The 16,861-nt window shown below is 37.5% G+C and overlaps 1 protein-coding gene across 1 annotated transcript in view; it reads right to left on the bottom strand.

Moving 5' to 3' along the window:
- LOC127802100 (uncharacterized) overlaps positions 1-16,861 on the bottom strand; it is a 106,760-nt gene that overhangs the window by 2,324 nt on the left and 87,575 nt on the right. The window contains 12 exon segments of the mRNA XM_052337790.1: positions 223-327; positions 414-605; positions 716-869; positions 1,602-1,663; positions 1,735-1,881; positions 1,966-2,013; positions 2,110-2,235; positions 2,327-2,473; positions 4,541-4,624; positions 4,705-4,830; positions 4,894-4,994; positions 5,073-5,199. Of these exon segments, the coding sequence (XP_052193750.1) occupies positions 223-327; positions 414-605; positions 716-869; positions 1,602-1,663; positions 1,735-1,881; positions 1,966-2,013; positions 2,110-2,235; positions 2,327-2,473; positions 4,541-4,624; positions 4,705-4,830; positions 4,894-4,994; positions 5,073-5,199 (1,419 nt within the window).

Here is a 16,861-nt window from a genome sequence, read left to right as displayed (position 1 = left end):
AATGGGAGTAAAAAGTCGACATACAAGAAGGATTATTGATATTTCTTGATGAGAATGATTATTGATGTTACTTGGAAGGAAAAGAGAAATGACAGAAAAAACCCATCTTCACTAAATGAATGTGGGTGTTAAGCAAAGATAACAGAAGAAATAAAAAAGGTGAGTAAAAGAAAAGGGGAGGTTGGACAAATACGAAATTTAGCCTCATTGAGATTTGCATACCTTTAAATACTCATCTATGTCACCCTTAATCTGTTTTTCTCTAAGAGCGGCATCAACATCAGAGAGAATACATGGGTATTTTGTAAGTTCTACCAATGGATCAATCTGCAGAAAAAAAATAGAACAGTTAACTTTGAGATATTGAAATCATTAAACAATTTATAGGTAGCAAACCATACACATTGAGGCACCTTTAGGTTTGCGGTAAATGGATCTGGTATCCTCAAATTATGGGGACATGCACTGAGGATTATGTTTCGCATCTGTAAGCAGCTCTGAGGAATGACATCACAAAAGCTAAAGTGATAACTGGAAAGGAACTCAGGGAAGTCATGCTTTAGCACTAGCAACACCCTTAGCATGCCTTTGTATAGAAATTGAACCTATAGAAATTTAAAAATTGAAGATAAAAGATGGAATCCCCTGCATGTGATGTTGAGAAGCAACAGGAGAGAATGAACACTAGGGTAGGGTACTAGAGAAAGAGTCAAACCGGTGCTGGCCATGCAGGTTTCCTCATGAATGGCTCTAGGAATTGAAATAAGTCTACCAGCAAATGTTGCATATAAGGCCACCCCTTCTGAGCATTTCCAGTAAGCAATTTCGGCATGAAATTCCGATGACTCACAAGCTCAATCCAAGCAAAGCTGAAAGCATTTTAACCAAGTTAGAATGTACGAGTACAAGTTGATAAATGAAAAATGTATTTGCACAATGATGGTTTCTACAAGCATGCAACCAATTATTTTCTAGTACTTTCTTCCAAGCAGAATAAGTATAGAATTTGAATTTCTCAATCTTAGTCACCTAAGAAAAGCTCCATAGAATTGGATTATCTTCTCTAACTAGGTCTAGATGCAAAAGTATGGTTCCTTGCGTAAGGGGTCTCAAAATACTGAAAGCAGTTTGAGCCATATACTGTTGCATGACTAGAGAAAAAATACCTTAGCTATTAGCAATGATTCAGAAATCAATACTAAATCAAAGCATTTTTTTTAGCAAATATGTATATTCTGAGCATACATAACAAAATCTTGGAAAAAAACAAAAGCTTAACCTAGAGAATGTTAATGGCAACAAGGCAAGTTATGTAATCAACAGGAACACAAAATTTAATTTTGAAACCATCACTTGCAAATTAGAATGATAAAATTCATAGGAAAGCTCCACAACCATATCTCAAGCAAAAGTAGCAACCTAAATTGTAGATTTGTACTGCATATAAGAGTGACAAGCACTCGAAATCAAGCTAAATTAAAGCTTCTCCTTCATGCAACAGGCAAGATTGGTAAGAACTCAAAATCAAGATAGCAATCTGGGTTGTAAAAGTTAAGCATTGAAATTTGGAACAAACATAATGAGTTAAGCAACAAATGAACCTGAATCCAGGAACTTTAAGGGGCTGAAGAACATGGAACGCATTTGCAAAAGCTGCCAAAACCTGAGAATACGCAGTTATGATTAGTCACCAATGGAGATGACATTGAGCAAACAAATACAGTAACACCATACCTGAAAGTTTGCAACATCACAAATAGGATCCAGAGAAATCAGGTCCAGCAACCAGTCACTAAATAACCTGAAATATGGCCTTGGATCAAAAGATAATTTCTTCTCCTCTGCATCCTTCTGCATGTTTTTCACAATCACATCTAGAATCTGTGGAAATACCAAACACTAATTAAAAAGCAATGCCTGAACAAGTAACAAAATAACTACAACTATCTAGTTGGGTTATCAGACCTTGGGCAAAAGAGAGAGATTGTTTGAACCCTGCTCTGGAGGGAAAAACTAGCAAAATACCACATCAAAAGTTAAGGCAAGGAGAAAATAGATAGAAAAAATGAAAACCAAAAGAGAAATTCAAATGCAAAGATAGCTAGCTACCTTTATGATTGAAAAAACAAGCTTTGCATAAAGGTCAATAGCAAGGTAGGAGATGGGCTTGACTTCTGATTGAAGAGTGCCAGAACTAATCATCTCAGAGGCCAGGCAATGTGATACTGAAAGCTTCTGAGAAATGAAAATAAAGAACAGGAGAAGAGGTCAAAAACCTAGCTTTTATTATGTTGATATGAACATCAAATAAGAAAGAAAAGGGCACCATGAGCCAGTGGAAAAAATGATCCAAGTTGTCATCTCCTTTTAGCATTCCACTTTGCTGCAATTTTAAGGCATAAAGGGCATATGTTGCATCATTTGCACCAGGAAGTGAAGTTATCTCGTGCCATTCCGCAAACAGCATAGTAACCTGCAGAAAAAATATGTTCAGATAGGTAAGAAACATATAATGAAAGGTGAAAAAGAATCAGTTGATGCTCCTTTTATCAGTCTGCCTGTCCACTCTGTCCTACTAGAGTATGGGAACCTGCAATGAGTGTTTCTGGAGCATTTTTTTTCTAGATTGAATTTTGTTTTCAGACACAAAACCAAATCAGCATGTGATTCTCTAACTAGCAGGTGGTTGTGATTTCAAACTAAATTATCATATGATACTCTTACTGGTAAGATGGATTATTACTAACAGTTCATTATCTGTGGAAGAGTTCAACTCTTCTAATGCAAATTAGAAAGCAAAACTAATTAGTCACACTTTCTTCTATCCCAGGGGCGGATCTACCAGATTCAATTTTTCAGTGTAAAAAAAAAGAAATTTAATAACAGCCCAGCCCAAAAAAAATTACAACCCACCCCAAAATCTGTGATGTGCAGCTCTCCACTCTTGGCTATAATCCATTCATAAGTAAAAAATTGTAAACTCAAGACCAAACTCACCCAAATCCTATCATTAATTTCAAACAAGCCCAAATAATAGGATTTTAAAATTAACTTTTATCATTAATTTCAAACCCAAATCTTATCATTAATTACATAAGAATTTTATTACATTAACTTTTTAAAATTTCAGCCTCCCCCAACAAAGATTCCTGGATCCGCCCCTGTTCTATCCTACTATTTTTGAACCAGATCCAATTATTCAACACTTTTTTCTATCTTCTCTTTGAACTGTATCCCTACCACTGGAATTACACACCTGCTATTCCTGGTTGAGAGCTGGTTTCATATTTACCACCAACTAATAGGAAGGTCTAGACTTTTTATGTAGCTAATCTATCAGAGGAAGTAGGGTCAATGTTGCATGTTGTGGACTTGGCAGCAAGCTCTGTTCCATATTACAAGATCCTAATCAAGATGTAAAAGACTACATCACAGATCAACTACAATCAACAGATCCCAATGTCAAGTGGAGTTGGGGACTCAGTTTCTTTGATGAATTATTTGTAACCTTCTCAGTTAGACACATTAAGACAATCCAAACATGTATGGTTCGCATTCATTAACACCCAACTATCTGAAACCAGCAGATGTATGAATTAACTGCCTGATGATTCAACAGATCCTTATGGATAATCTGCTTGCTTGTCCATCACAAAATTTACTAGTAACCATATATCTTCAGAATATTACTAGAATATTGTTAGAATATTTTATAGATCTATATATTCTTTGTAATCTTTCCATAGTTGTTTTATTACCATTTAAGGTTAGTCTTATTACTTTTTTAGGTTGGTCAAAGATCTTATATCTACCCACTGTATATCTTTTAGTTCAATAAAAGAATATAATGTTCTCTTACTCAGAGATTTGAGTTGCAAAGAGGAGGTCTACACATTCATGTTCATGGGATAAAATATCAAATATTGATAAATGCACATCAATAAATTTCTATTAGCCCAGTATTATTAAGGACTAAGATCTTGATCAAAACTGAAACATTCTTATTGATAAAAACACAACCACAGACATTTTTTTTTTCCTTTGGCGGTAAGTGGATAGACATATTGATTTTCCAAGTGTGTAACTTAATTTTAGTTTGAAAATTGGAACAGCTTTTAAACTCTCAGCTCTCCATGTGATATTTGAGCTCAAATCTTTTTCCTTTGACATCCAAATTGGGCTTAAATGAGTGGTTTTCCAAACTTTTTATTGTAAAAGCAGGAAAGAAAATGAGATGTAAAAGAGTTTACAAAGTATGCATCAAATTAGCACATGGCAATGGGCAAAAATGTAACATGATAAGGACAAAGTACCATTTGACTAACATGGAACTTCTGAAAGTTCATAACAACTCATAGTCATAGTTCTAATCCGACAAATATATCAGCTTACAACAGTAATGGGAGACAGCAGTAATGCTATCAAATGCTCTTGGTCAATTTTTAAGCCAAGGCTAAAACATAATTAAATTACTTACCAAACATAATTAAATTTCAAATGGTGTTGGATATTTGGCAAGAGCAGGTAACGTAAAACACACCTTCTCATAAAAACCATCCAAATCAGGTTCCTCTGACTCCAGAACATTACAGTCTTCCCTGCTTCCTGTAGAGTACCCAGAAGCCTGTTTGGCAGAAACTAAAATGTTAGGAAGAAAAATAATGCTGCTAAAAAGAATTTAATATGAGTATTTCTGATGAATACTTCCTCTCTCACTTGTCTAGTGTCATCCTCCTCTCCAACAGAAACAGCAGTTGGATAGGCAGCAGGATTCCTGGCAACTTCAACCAGATGTTGTAATGATTTTGGAGATCCAGCCGCTGCTGCAAGCTACAGGTACAAAATCAATTAGAAATGTGCACACTCAAACGAGTAAAATGAATCTGCACAAACCTTTGACAACGCTTCAATGATATCATGTAGTTCAGAAATAACCCTGGAATCATTAACCAACAATGTTTCAATAAGGGAAATAGCAAACTCAGTTGCAGCACCTGCACATCAAATGCAGTTAGTTAGACATGTAACTTCCTCTAGGATTACTCATGCAAAGCAATGTTTCTTATACGTACTATTCTTTCCCGCATCAACCATCTTAGCCATATAAACATTGTACTCTGCAAGGTTTAGCAATTCATGGCGAATAAGGCCGATTGTTATATCTTTGTTAAATTTGCGATCCTCATCAGAGTGGAGCACCTATTAAAAAAAATTACAAGCTGATTTACTATTCTGTAGAACTGTAAAAAATCAACACCTGACAATCAAACTCATATGAAATACCACCATTTCCAAGTAAAAATAAAAATGAAAATAAAGAACAATAGGCTCTCATTATAAAACAAAATCATTTCCAAAATTGTAACAAGAAATAAAAAATTATAAATATTAAACAGACAACTGCAGTTCTTATGTACATATTCTCAAAACCTGAGAAATGAAATTTTGTACTATTTAAAACCTTCTTCTGTTCAAAATTTGTAGCTCATCAACAATTCAGGCCTCCGTTTTCTATTCCCCTTCAAAGGAATAACTAGAAGATGGGAAGCGGAAAAAACTCAAAATGTATCAGCCCAATTTCGAATACTGGAGGAATCCATGTTTTGAAATAAATAATTTATTGTCACTAAAGAACTTTTCCAAAAACTGTAGAATGTCCATAACGAGCAACCTCAAAGATTACCAAGATTAATTATATCCAGTCTAGAGGAGATGTTGCATTTAGGAGCAAAACAGAAGCAGTATGCTGGCTCAAATATCAAAGTTAAGAATATAATTTGGAGAACTAGAAGAAAGCAAAGATTGACCAAGAAATATTGAAGAGATAGAAGCAGCAAACATGACGTATCCTTGCGTGGAACTTGACACTGTCAATATGGCTGACAGCCACGTCAAATCAGAGTTTGATCTCACTAAAGGATTCCCATAAGAAAGAAACTCTACAAATAATGAAACTAGATAACTTTCTTGGCTTCTATACTATATGGAAGCTAGTTCTTTATAAGAATAGGGGAAAAAAAAAAAAAACTATACAAACTAAACAATATGCTTGAGAATGCACTCAGTCCCATCCTTAAAGTGATGCTAACCATCTGCATTAAAAAAATGTCTTACTCTGAAGGAAACAATTATACATGAGAGAGATAATTGATTAATATATGATGTTCAATCATATAAAGCAAAAGAATAAACTAGAAAGAACTGTTGAAAAACCAAAATTAAGGCAAAAGGAAGAGCCAAAAGGAAGTCAGCTGAGCTGCATTCCAATTAACATGATAAAAGGTGAATGATAAATAGTCACACAGAGAGAATGAGAAAGATCTTGGAAGATCAGACTTTAACATTTGACGCAAGAACACAGTAGACAGAATTGACATGGATTGTTAATATTCATGGGATAAGGAACTGATATTTGTTAGAACAATTTTCTTCATGGTAAATGGTTAGAGTAATCAGTCTGAAAGTTATTATTAATTTTTTTTATCTTTTAAAATTTGTTATATTAGTAGATAAAGACAAAATCTCTACTTTATCAACAGATTGATGCCCTGTAGCATGCCCCTTCATATTAGATGAACTTAACCCTCTATCTACAAGCTTAGGCTTTTAAATGAGATTATGGTTAACAATTCAACATGGTCAAAACCAAGAAAAGTTCCAGAGTTCAAACCTCACTATTAACCCAATATTTAAATAGTTGCACATGTTCGAACTGGCTATGCAGTGAAGCTTGGCCACATGTGCGGGGGTGTGTTGAGAGAAAAAATAATAATATTAGATAAAGCTGGTTAAACCCTCTATCTACAAGCTTAAGCTTTTGTATGAGATAGGGGTTAACAATTGAATACACATGTATACTATGATATCATTTTAAGCATATCCTTTCACCTAACTATGAAGTTGATCAATACTGGAGATACGGAATGATGACAGATTCCTTCCCTTTCACATCCTGAAAACTACACTAAAGTGCTGCCCATATTTCAGTCTTTTCGTTGTCATAGCCAAAACAACAAAAATTATTAAACAATGCTTATAAGATCTTAAGTGTTAGCGGATATGGAAGCTCTAGTTATGGTAAGGATACAACAGCCTAGTTATGGGAAGTCTTGAAGAAGTGATCATGCCTCTTTGGAAGTTTCCATAAACAGATTAGGATACTTCCTAATCTGGTCTTAGGAAAGTTTCCTAATGTTTGTGTATATTGTTTTCCTTTGTAAATATGTAGCTTTCCTTTCTTTGTATCTTCTTTGTTTCCTTTCTTGTATTCATTCTCCCTCCATAAAAGAGGGCTGTATACATTCTTTGAGAATAATGCAAAGAAGTATTTTCTACATGGTATTAGAGCCACTCCTTGCACCCTAACCCTAATTGAACCTTCATTGCACGGGCCCATTCAACCCTAACTGTGCCTTCATTGGACATCTACACCGCCCTTAGTCTGGACAACACTGCTTCCCTTCAGATGGGTCACTGCTTCCCTTTAGATCGGTCTCTTAGAGCCTTGCCTCTACCCTTCTCGCCTCTGTTTTTCTTTAGCTATATCCCTTAGGCCTTCATTGCCATCTAGCCGATCACTCACCATGTTAGAAGTTTTATAAGTCACACCCAGTATGGTAATTAGAGAATCATTACCGGTGGGCCAGATTGCTGGTGCAAGTACTGGTGTTGGAGTTGGGGTGAGTGTTGGAGTTGGAGAGCTACCCGGGGTGCATCTTTCCTACCATTTGGATGGTAGGAACTACCTACAATGGGCATAGCTAGTGAGGACTATACTCAAAGGTCGAGGGAAGCTTGGACACCTCACCTCTCCTCCACCAAAGGTTGCTAATTTGTCATTTCCAACCTGGGACGTAGAGGACTCCCTCATCATGTCATGGCTATGGAATGCCATGCAACCCGTGATTAGTAAAAACTATATGTTTTTAGCTTCTGCTAAAGAAATTTGGGACACCATAAAGCAAACCTACTCTAAGGTTCAAGATGCCTCGGTAATCTTTGACCTTAAGACAAAGATTAACAATACTCGCCAAGCCTCTTTAACTGTGACTAAGTATTTTAATAAGATGAATGGGCTTTGGTTAGAACTCGACCAATACCAAGAAATTAAAATGGTGTGCAACACTAATGCTGCCACTCTTAACTAGATTTTTGAGAGGGATTGAGTTGTGGAGTTCCTAGTAGGTCTTAATAATGAATTTGATCAAATAAGGATTCAGATCCTTGGTAGGGAAAAGCTGCCTTCCTTGAATGAGGTGTTTTCTATTGTAAGAAGTGAGAAAAATAGGAGAAGGGTTATGCTCAATGAGAGAGGGATAGAAGGGTTAGCCATGGTTTCAAATAAAAAGGAAGGAGCATGATTTAAGGCAAGAAGACCAGAAAATAAACCTACTAACTGTGAGGGGCCATGGTGCACTTTTTGTAAGAAACCTAGACATACCCGAGAGACATGTTTCAAACTCCCATGGGAAAGAGGTTGTCCTAAGCAAGGTGGGAGGCTTTAGAAGCATGGCACAAAAGAATTAGGCTTATGTTTCCGCCAAGGAGCATGAGAATGAGGGCATAGCTGGTAAGACAAAATCTTCTTCTACTTCTGATCTTACTCAGCTTAATGCTAAGGAAATCAACAAACTAAAGGCTTTCCTTAAGACTATCCATGATGAAAATTGTGCATTTGCCCAACAAGGTAATTGTTTACATTCTGCCTCTTTTACAGCCCCTAAAACAAATAAAAATGATATTTGGATCCTTGATTCGAGTGCCACTGACCATATGACTGCTGATTAGTTTGTTTTTGACACTTATGAGCCTATTATCACTGCCAAACAGACTACTATCGCCAATGGAACTTCAGTTTCCATTAAAGGTCAAGGTACAGTCATCCTTAGTCCCAATATTACTCTAAAAAAATGTGTTGCATGTTCCAAACCTATCCACCAACCTTGTGTCTATTCATCGGCTTACTTATGACTTGAATTGCCTTGCCATTTTTTCCCCTAATATGTGTGAATTTCAGGCCTTGAATACGGGCAAGATGATTGGTGTTGCCAGGGAACAACACGGGTTGTACTTTTTGGTGCACAAGGGAGGCTGCTCTACTGGAAATCAGCTGTCCAAGGTTACTAGTTCTTCTCAACTCACCTCTAATCCTACTGCTCAGATTTGGCCACAACACTATAGACTTGGTCACCCTTCTTTTCTTCTTTTAAAATCAATGTTTCCTTCTTTGTTTAAGTCTCTAGATCCTAGTGCTTTTCAGTGTGATGTATGTATAATTTCTAAACAACATCATGTGTCATATCCTGCTAATAATAAAAGGTCTTCCAAGCCTTTTTCTTTGGTTCATTGGAATATTTGGGGACCTTCTAAAATACCAAATTGTTCTGGGGCTTACCGGTTCATTTCTTTTATTGATAATTGTACTCGTATGACATGGATTTTCTTATTAAAAGACAAAGAGGCTATTGGAATGATTATGCCCTGTTTTTGCAAGCTAATTTCCACTCAATTTCACTGTTCTATTAAAAAATTTTGAACTGCTAATGCAAAGGATTACTTTAATAATCACTTGCATCAATGTTTCCAACAAAAAGGGATTATCCATAAGTTTTCCTGTGTCGACACTCACACAACAAAATGGAGTGGTTGAATGGAAGATAAGATGTCTTCTTAATGTTGCGAGGACACTTTTCCATCATTATAATGTGCCTAAGCATTTTCGGGGTGAAGCCATTCTTATCGCAGCATACTTGATAAACCGGGTACCCGCCAAAATCCTCAATCACCAATCCCCATTTCAGTCTATGTCTACCCATTGTCTAGACCTAACTTTGCATTCCCCTCTTCCCTTTAAAATCTTTGGTTCTGTCTCTTTCATTAATGTTCCCAAGCAACATAGAGACACGCTTGATCCCAGGGCGCTAAAGTGTATTTTCCTGGGATATTCCCCTACTCAAAAGGGGTACAAATGCTATCATCCCCATACCAATAATTGTTACACTCCTAAAGATGTGACCTTTGTTGAGACCATACCATTCTTTTCTTCACCCAAGGCTAGTCACCAGTAAGAAAATTTAGTTGATGGTGACCACTCTTCTTGCTGTGGGGATGTACTTCCTCTCTTAGAAGCATCCCCAATCTCTATCCCACAGCAACAGTACTCAGCTCCAACCTTACCTGAATCTCATTCTCAATCTCCTGTGGCCTCTCAGTTCCCTCAATCTCCTCCTGCTGCTCAAACTCAGTCTAATAGCAGTGCACCAGCCATTCCTCATCAAGAATAGCTACCAGTAAGGTTTAAAGGATCTCCCAATGTATTTAAAAGGAGACAACCCACTCTAAACTCTCAACAAGCATCACCATCTGATCCTAATCAAGGTAAGGAATTTATAGTCTTTTGTTCCAGAACCTTCTAACCCAATCTATGATGATCTAGACCTTCCTATTACTGTTAGAACGGGGGTCAGAAGCTATACCCAGCATCCCTTGGCCAATTTTTTATCCTATCATCGGTTGTCATGGAGTCACAAAGGTTTCCTAACATCATTGGATTCAATTATCATTCTAAATCAGTAGATAAGGCTTTAAGAGATCAGAATTGGAAGCAAGCCATGTTGGAAGAGATGAGAGCACTGAAGAAAAATCAAACATGGGAGATTGTTTCTCGACTAAAGGGGGTCACGCCGGTAGGCTGTAAGTGGGTTTTCAATGTGAAATATAAGGCTAATGGGACATTGGAAAGATATAAAGCCAAGTTGGTGGCCAAATGATATACTCAATCCTATGGCATAGATTAATTTTGAGACATTTTCCCTTGTGGTAAAGATGACAACAATGAGAATTCTTATTTCATTGGCTGCTTATTTTGGATGGAAATTACAACAATTTGATGTAAAAAAAATGCATTCTTACATGGAGACCTAGAAGAAGAAGTTTTTATGGATTTGCCTCCAGGATTTCAAGAAGGAGATGCCGGGAAAGTATGTAGATTCAAGAAAGCTCTTTATGGGCTCAAGCAGTCCCCAAGGGCCTGGTTTGGCTGATTCTCTAAAGCCATGAAGACTATGGGATACAATCAAAGCATGGGTGATCACACTCTCTTCATAAAACACTCAAGGGAAGGTAACGTTACTGTTGAAAACTGAAACAAGCAATAAGAATATGGCTTGGATTGGGAAAACTCGGAAGGAACTCCACTTTCGTCTTGATTTCTTGAATACTCCATAAGGAGTTTAAATAGACTAGAGTTCCTACAATCTAGGAAATTTAAAATAAAAACAAACTTATTTAAAATACAAATACAACAATATATCTAAGATATAACAAATCTCCTAAATTTTAGAGATAGATAAGATCCTATCTCTTCCTAGATTTTAGAGAGGTTGGAGCTGCTTTATCTTAATCATAATTGGAGACATTATCTTGATCACCATATTTCAACACTCCCCCTCAAGTTGGGGAATGAATATCTACCATTCCAAGCTTGCATATTAAATCTTCAAACCTCTTGGCTGCCAAGCCTTTTGTGAATACATCAGCTACCTGTTCCTCAGATGACACATGAGGGAGATATGGATTAGTCCTGCATCCAATTTTTCTTTGATAAAGTGTCGATCTATCTCAATATGTTTTGTCCTATCATGTTGAACAGGATTGTGTGCAATACTTATAGCAGATTTGTTATCACAAGATAACCCAATTGCTCCCTTAGCTTTTATCTTCAAATCGTCTAGGATAATCTTGAGCCATAACAACTCACATATTCCAAGGGCCATAGCCCTAAACTCTGATTCTACACTTGATCTAGCCACAATACTTTGTTTCTTACTCCTCCAAGACACTAGATTCCCACCTAGGAATACATAATATCTTGTGGTTGATCTTCTATCAGTGATAGACCCTGCATAGTTCGCATCAGTAAAGCCTTCAACATCAATTTCCCTTCCTCTTTTAAACAATAGACCTCTACCTGGATTAGTCTTGAGATAGCCAAGTATCCTCCTTACAGCTTGCATGTGCTCCTCAATTGGGTTATGCATGAATTGACTCACAAGACTGACAACAAAGGTAATATCAGGTCTAGTATGAGAAAGATATATTAACCGGTCCACTAACCTTTAATATCTACCTTTGTCAATTGGTTGACTATTAGGATTCTGCCATAGTTTTCTATTAGGTTCCACTGGGACACTAGAACCCTTGCCTCTAGTAAGCCCTATTTTAGCAAGTAGATACAAAATATATTTACGTTGAGATAGGAAGATACCATCCTTAGAGTAGGCCACTTCAATGCCCAAGAAATATCCGAGGATACCAAGATCCTTGATTTCAAATTCTTGGGCCAGATTCCTTTTTAGCAATATTTGTTCCTCCTCATCATCTCATGTCACAATTATGTCATCCACATATACTAGCAAGGTTGTAATTTTTCCTTCCCTTGAGTGCTTCATGAAGAGTGTATGATCACCTTGGCTTTGACTGTATCCCATAGTCTTCATGGCTTTAGAAAACCTTCCAAACCAGGCCCGTGGGGACTGTTTGAGCCCATAGAGAGCTTTCTTGAACCTGCATACTTTTCCCTTTTCTTCTTCTTGAAATCCTAGAGGCAACTCCATGTACACTTCCTCTTCTAAGTCTCCATGAAGAAAGGCGTTCTTAACATCAAATTGTTGCAATGTCCATCCAAAACATGCTGCCAAAGAAATTAAAATTCTCACTGTTGCCATCTTAGCTACTGGAGCAAATGTTTCAAAATAGTCTATGCCATAGGATTGAGTGTATCATTTGGCTACTAACCTGGCCTTGTACCTGTCCAATGTTCTATCAGCCTTGTATTTTACATTAAAAGCCCATTTGCAGCCTACTGGAAAAACCCCTCTTGGTCGTGACACAATTTCCCAAGTTTGATTTTTATTTAAGGCTCTCATCTCTTCTATTATGGCTTGCTTCCAATTCTGATCTCTTAGGGCCTCTTCTACTGAGTTAGGAATGACAATTGAATCCAAAGATGCTAGAAACCCTTTGTGTTTTTGAGATAGCTTGTGGTAGGACAAGAAATTAGTTAGGGGATGCTGGGTACAGCTTCAGACACCCTTCCTAACAGCAATAGGAAGATCTAAATCATCGTAGCTTGGGTTAGAAAGATTAGATCAGTCTGGAACAGGAAGCTGGGAGTCTGAAACAGGAAGCTGGGATTTATTTTCTGGGATAAAAGATTGTATAAATTCCTTACCTTGACTAGGATCAAATGATGGTACTTGCTGTGGATCCAGAATAGGCTGTCTTCTTCTGAAAATATAAGGAGATCCCTTAAAACGGCCTGGAAGCTGCTGGCTGGATTTCAGGTTATGAGTCTCAGGAACAATCTGAGGTGAGGGAGGACAAGAAGAGGATTGAGAGGAAGGAAGCTGCTAAGATTGAAGCTGTTGTGATTGAGGGATGTCAGGTAGTTGAAAAATATCCCCAACCGCTGCCTGGTCACCATCCAAGTGCTCCCCCCGGTGACCAGTTTGTTAAGAAGAGAAAAAGGGTTGGGATTCAACAAATGTAACATCCTTGGAGATATAAAATTTCTTTGTCATTGGATGATAGCATTTGCATCCCTTTTGGATAGGGGAATAGCCTAGGAAAACACACTTTAGGGCCCTAGTATCAAGTTTGTCTCTGTTTTTCTTGGGAATATGGACAAAAGAGACACACCAAAAGACCTTTAGTGGAAGAGGAGAATGCAGATTTAGATCTGGGTAATGAGTAGATAGAAGTTGAAATGGTGTTTGATGGTTTAGGATTTTTGAGGGTACACGGTTTATCAAGAAGGTTGTTGTAAGAGTGGCTTCCCCCTAGAAATTCTTAGGCACATTATGATGATGTAGGAGACTTCGAGCAAAATTAAGAAGGTGTCTCATCTTCCGTTCCGTCACTCCATTTTGTTGTGGAGTGTGGACACAAGAAGACTCATGAACTATCCCTTCTTGTTGAAAGAATTGATGCAAATGATTGTTAACATAGTCCTTTGCATTATCAGTTCAGAATTTCTAAATTGAGCACTTGAATTGAGTGGAAATTAGCTTACAGAAATATGGCAAAATGGTGCTAACAACAGCTTTATCTTTTAATAAAAAAAACCCAAGTCATCCGAGTACAATCATCAATAAATGAAATAAACCATCGAGTCCCTGAACAATTTAGTATGTTAGAGGGTCCCCAAAGATCGAAATGAACCAAAGAGAAAGGTGTAGATGATCTCTTATTACTAGGGGGATAGGACACTCGGTGATGTTTAGAAACATCACACTGAAATTCACTAAGATCTAGGGACTGAAACAAGGAAGGAAACATTGTTTTAAGAAGAGGAAATTGAGGATGGCCAAGTCTATAATGTTGTGGTCAAACATGTGCAGTGTGGTTAGATGTAAACTGAGAGAATCCAGTAGTCTCAAAACCTTGATTTTCAGCCGAAGGGTAACCTCCTTTTCTTTCCAGAAAATACAACCCATGTTGTTCCCTAGCTGCACCAATCATCTTCCCGGTCTTCAGGGCCTGAAATTCACGCACATTGGCAGAGAAATTGGCATGGCAGTTTAGATCATTAGTAAGCCTATGGATAGACACAAGATTGGTGGATAGATTTGGCACATGTATGGCCTTTTGATGGGTAATATTAGGGCTGAGGATGACTGTTCCTCGACCTTTAATGGACACTGAAGTCCCATTAGCAATGGTGATCTGTTTAGAGGTTACAATAGGTTCATAAGTGTCAAAAAACAATGGATCAGGGGTCATATGGTCAGTGGCTCCTGAATCTAGGATCCAAATGTCATTCTTATCAGATTTAGAGGTATTAAGAGAGGTTGAATGTAAACAATTACCTTGTTGGACGAAAACATAGTTTCCATCGCTGATAGTCTTAAGGAAAGCCTTAAGTTTGTTAATCTCCTCACCATCAAGTTGGGCAAGATCAGTACTTGGGTTTTGATTCTGTCTTACTGGTTGTTTCTCCTTCCTCGTGCTCTTTGGTAGATATGTAGGCCTGTTTTTGTGTTGCCATATTTTTGAAACCTCCCATCTTCTTTAACACAGCCTCATTGCCATGAAGTTTGAAGCAATGATTTCGGGTATGCCTAGACTTGTTGCAGAAACTACACCACAGTCCCTCACGATTCTTTGCCTCTGTTTTACCCATTCTGAACCGTGTCCCATCCTTTTTTGTTGTAACCATGGCTGATCCTTCTGTTCCACTATCACTCAACATGACTCCCCTTCAATTTTCTTCACTCCTCACCATAGCAAAGACTTCATTCAGGGATGGTAACTTCTCCCTTCCAAAGATCTGAATCCTTACTTGATCAAACTCAGCATTCAATCCAGCTAGGAATTCCACAATCCTATCTCTTTCAATAATCCGGCTAAGAGTGGCATCATCATCATTGCATATCATCTTGATTTCTTGATATTGATCTAGCTCTAACGAAATCTCATTCATCTTGTTAAAGTACTCGATAACAATTAGAGATGCTTGTCGAGTGCTATTAATCTTTGTTTTGATATCAAAGATAACCGAAGCATCTTGTACCTTGGAATAAGTCTGCCTAATGGTATCCCAAATAACCTTGGCCGAATCTAAGAACATATGGTTTTTACTAACCTCCGGTTGCATGGCACTCCATAGCCATGACATGATAAGGGAGTCCTCGATATCCCATGCCGGAAAAGCTAGATCAGTAGACTTTGGTGGTGAAGCAGTGAGATGTCCTAGTTTCAGGAAGGTTCAAACAAGTTGCGCCCATTGGAGATAATTTTTACCATCCAATCTATAGGATACATCCATTCCAGAAGTTCTCCACTGCCGGAGCCAGAGAAGGTTCCTCCACTTCCATTTGTATCGATAATTAGATCCGGTTCTGACTCACCAGTAGCTAGGCCAGGATTAATCTCCGAGATAATTGACATCCTTAGTAACAAAGACACCAAGAGAAGGCAATGAAGGCCTAAGAAAGGAAACAAAGAATGAGAGACAAGGGTGCAATGAAGACACGGGTGCAATGAAGACACGATCAGGTTCTATGAGCAGAATGAAGGCTCTAATACCATGTTGAAAACTGGAACAAGCAATAAGAATATGGCTTGGATTGGGAAAACTCGGAAGGAACTCCACTTCCGTCTTGATTTCTTGAATACTCCATAAGGAGTTTAAATAGACTAGAGTTCCTACAATCTAGGAAATTTAAAATACAAACTAACTTATTTAAAATACAAATACAACAACATATTTAAGATATAACAAATCTCCTCAATTTTAGAGATAGATAAGGTCCTATCTCTTCCTAGATTTTAGAGAGGTTGGAGCTGCTTTATCTTAATCATAATTGGAGACATTATCAACATTATCTTGATCACCATATTTCAACAGTTACTACTTTGCTAGTCTATGTCGATGACATAATTGTCACAGGTGATGATGAGGAAGAACAGAGGGTGCTGAAAGGGAATTTAGCCCAAGAATTTGAAATTAAAGATCTCTGTGTCCTCAATCACTTCTTAGGAATTGAGGTGGCCTACTCTAGGGATGGTATTTTTCTATCTCAGAGAAAATATATCTTGGATTTGTTGGCCGAATCAAAGCTGACTGGGGGAAAAGTGTCTAGTATTCCAGTAGAACCTAATTGCAAATTGTGGCAAAATCTTGGTAGTCAACCAATTGATAAGGGTAGATATCAACAGTTGGTTAGCCGTTTGATATATCTCTCCCATACTAGGCTAGGCCAGATATCACATTTGTTGTTAGTCTTGTAAGCTAATTTATGCACAACCCAACTGAAGAACATATGAAGGCCGTAAGGAAAATCCTTGGCTACCTAAAAGC

The sequence above is a fragment of the Diospyros lotus genome, chromosome 5 (genome assembly GCF_014633365.1).
Source record: "Diospyros lotus cultivar Yz01 chromosome 5, ASM1463336v1, whole genome shotgun sequence".
Taxonomy (NCBI): Eukaryota; Viridiplantae; Streptophyta; class Magnoliopsida; order Ericales; family Ebenaceae; genus Diospyros; species Diospyros lotus.
The sequence above is the reverse complement of the archived record's forward strand: the minus strand, read 5'-3'. Positions and strand labels throughout refer to the sequence as shown.